The sequence below is a fragment of the Anneissia japonica genome, unplaced genomic scaffold, assembly GCF_011630105.1.
Source record: "Anneissia japonica isolate Jap-2015-1 unplaced genomic scaffold, ASM1163010v1 scaffold288069_len450862_cov184, whole genome shotgun sequence".
NCBI lineage: Eukaryota > Metazoa > Echinodermata > Crinoidea > Comatulida > Comatulidae > Anneissia > Anneissia japonica.
Genome location: NW_022746790.1, coordinates 210,806 through 212,377, shown reverse-complemented (window position 1 = coordinate 212,377; position 1,572 = coordinate 210,806). Strand labels below are relative to the sequence as shown.

At 32.7% G+C, this 1,572-nt stretch overlaps 1 protein-coding gene across 1 annotated transcript in view; it reads right to left on the bottom strand.

Moving 5' to 3' along the window:
• Positions 1–710, bottom strand: part of LOC117120304 (voltage-dependent calcium channel type A subunit alpha-1-like) — a 187,190-nt gene extending 186,480 nt beyond the window's left edge. The window contains exon 1 of the mRNA XM_033265323.1: positions 645–710. Within this exon, the coding sequence (XP_033121214.1) occupies positions 645–667 (23 nt within the window). The 5' untranslated portion in view covers positions 668–710. The remainder of the gene's footprint in view (positions 1–644) is intronic.
• Between the last annotated feature and the right edge of the window lie 862 nt (positions 711–1,572).

Sequence of the window (1,572 nt, the reverse complement as noted above, 5' to 3'; positions counted from 1 at the left end):
TATACACAATTTCTTTATTCATTTATTTATAGGACTACATTCATTGAGAGCTACGCTATACGATGTATCATTATGTCCTTTATTCGAACGCTGTATTTACCTTTCTCTGATGAGTTATATATAATTCAACAAATCCAAAATTCCGCGTGGCAACAGCCCATTCCGTGTGAGACAAGAGCTGGTGTGATGAGAATTTCATCTTGTTGCCAGCTTACAACAAATGATACCTACGATTTCTTTTAAAGTAGCATACTTTCAACCCGATAGTCACCCTCCTTCATTACATCATACCTTATACACTGACGTGGACATTTGTTTTCAACTGTATTTCAAAATATAATTTCAATTTTAATTACGAAATATTACCAAATCAAATTTACTTAAACTTTACAATTTATATTTTGTCCATACATTTTAAAATTATCAACAACGATTTTAACAATTTACAATCTGGCAATCTGTAAGTGTTTATTTGGCAAAGAAAAATGTCAACCAAGAAACACTGCCGTCGATTCCCAGAAACTAACAACACACTACACCTTAAACAGTAGTAATCTGGATAAAGTACAATAGATAATAATTATTTAATAGTTGAGGCATTATCAAATCGGTAAATGAAATCAAGGACTTGTGCCTAGGCCTACCTTAACGTTATTTCAAGGTTCATATAAAATATCCAAGGCACACATCACGATTTAGTGCAACAAGTTGATTCTGCTAATGAAGACGAAAGACAGTAATGAATTGTGAATAATAGTAAGTGGACAAGGCCTACCTGTAGATTTCTAGCGTTGTCACTGACATATTTGGTTTGCGATTTGCGTAACGGTATATTGTTAAGCGCCATAGAAAACATCTGTTATACCACATTTTCTATAATGAGTCACTTGTTGAATACAAGCTAGATGCAAAAGTAAACAAAACTGACTACAGGTTGCAAGACCAACACCACTTGTTTAATATTATGAGGCATTTCATTTTATCCAATCATGTATGGTAATTTTTGTTAAAATGACTATGCTGTTTTCGTCTTATAAAACATCTTTATGTCATAACATGGCGCCTCCATGGTCATACATATCACTGCTGAGCAGTGATTATTTACCGACATTTTTTTTCAGTAGGCCTATATTTTATAAAGCATATGGACTCAATATAAGAATATTATGTGCGATGTACTATTATTAAATTAATATTCACATATCAAAGACATCTTTATGTCATAACATGGAGCCTCCATGGTCATGCGTATCACTGCTGAGCAGTGATTATTTACCGACATTTTTTTTTCAGTAGGCCTATATTTTATAAAGCATGTGGACTCAATATAAGAATATTATGTGCGATGTACTATTATTAAATTAATATTCACATATCAAAGGCCAAGAACATAAAAGGATAGCACATTGCATATATTTTAACACGGTATTTTTAATTAAAAAAAAATCAATCATAAATACATCACCAACTTAATTTTCTGCATCAACTATTCGCACCTATCTTGTCGGTCGGTCAGTCCAGCTATCCATCTATCGGTCTATCAGTCTCCATTAAGTTCAGTTTTGATGCATC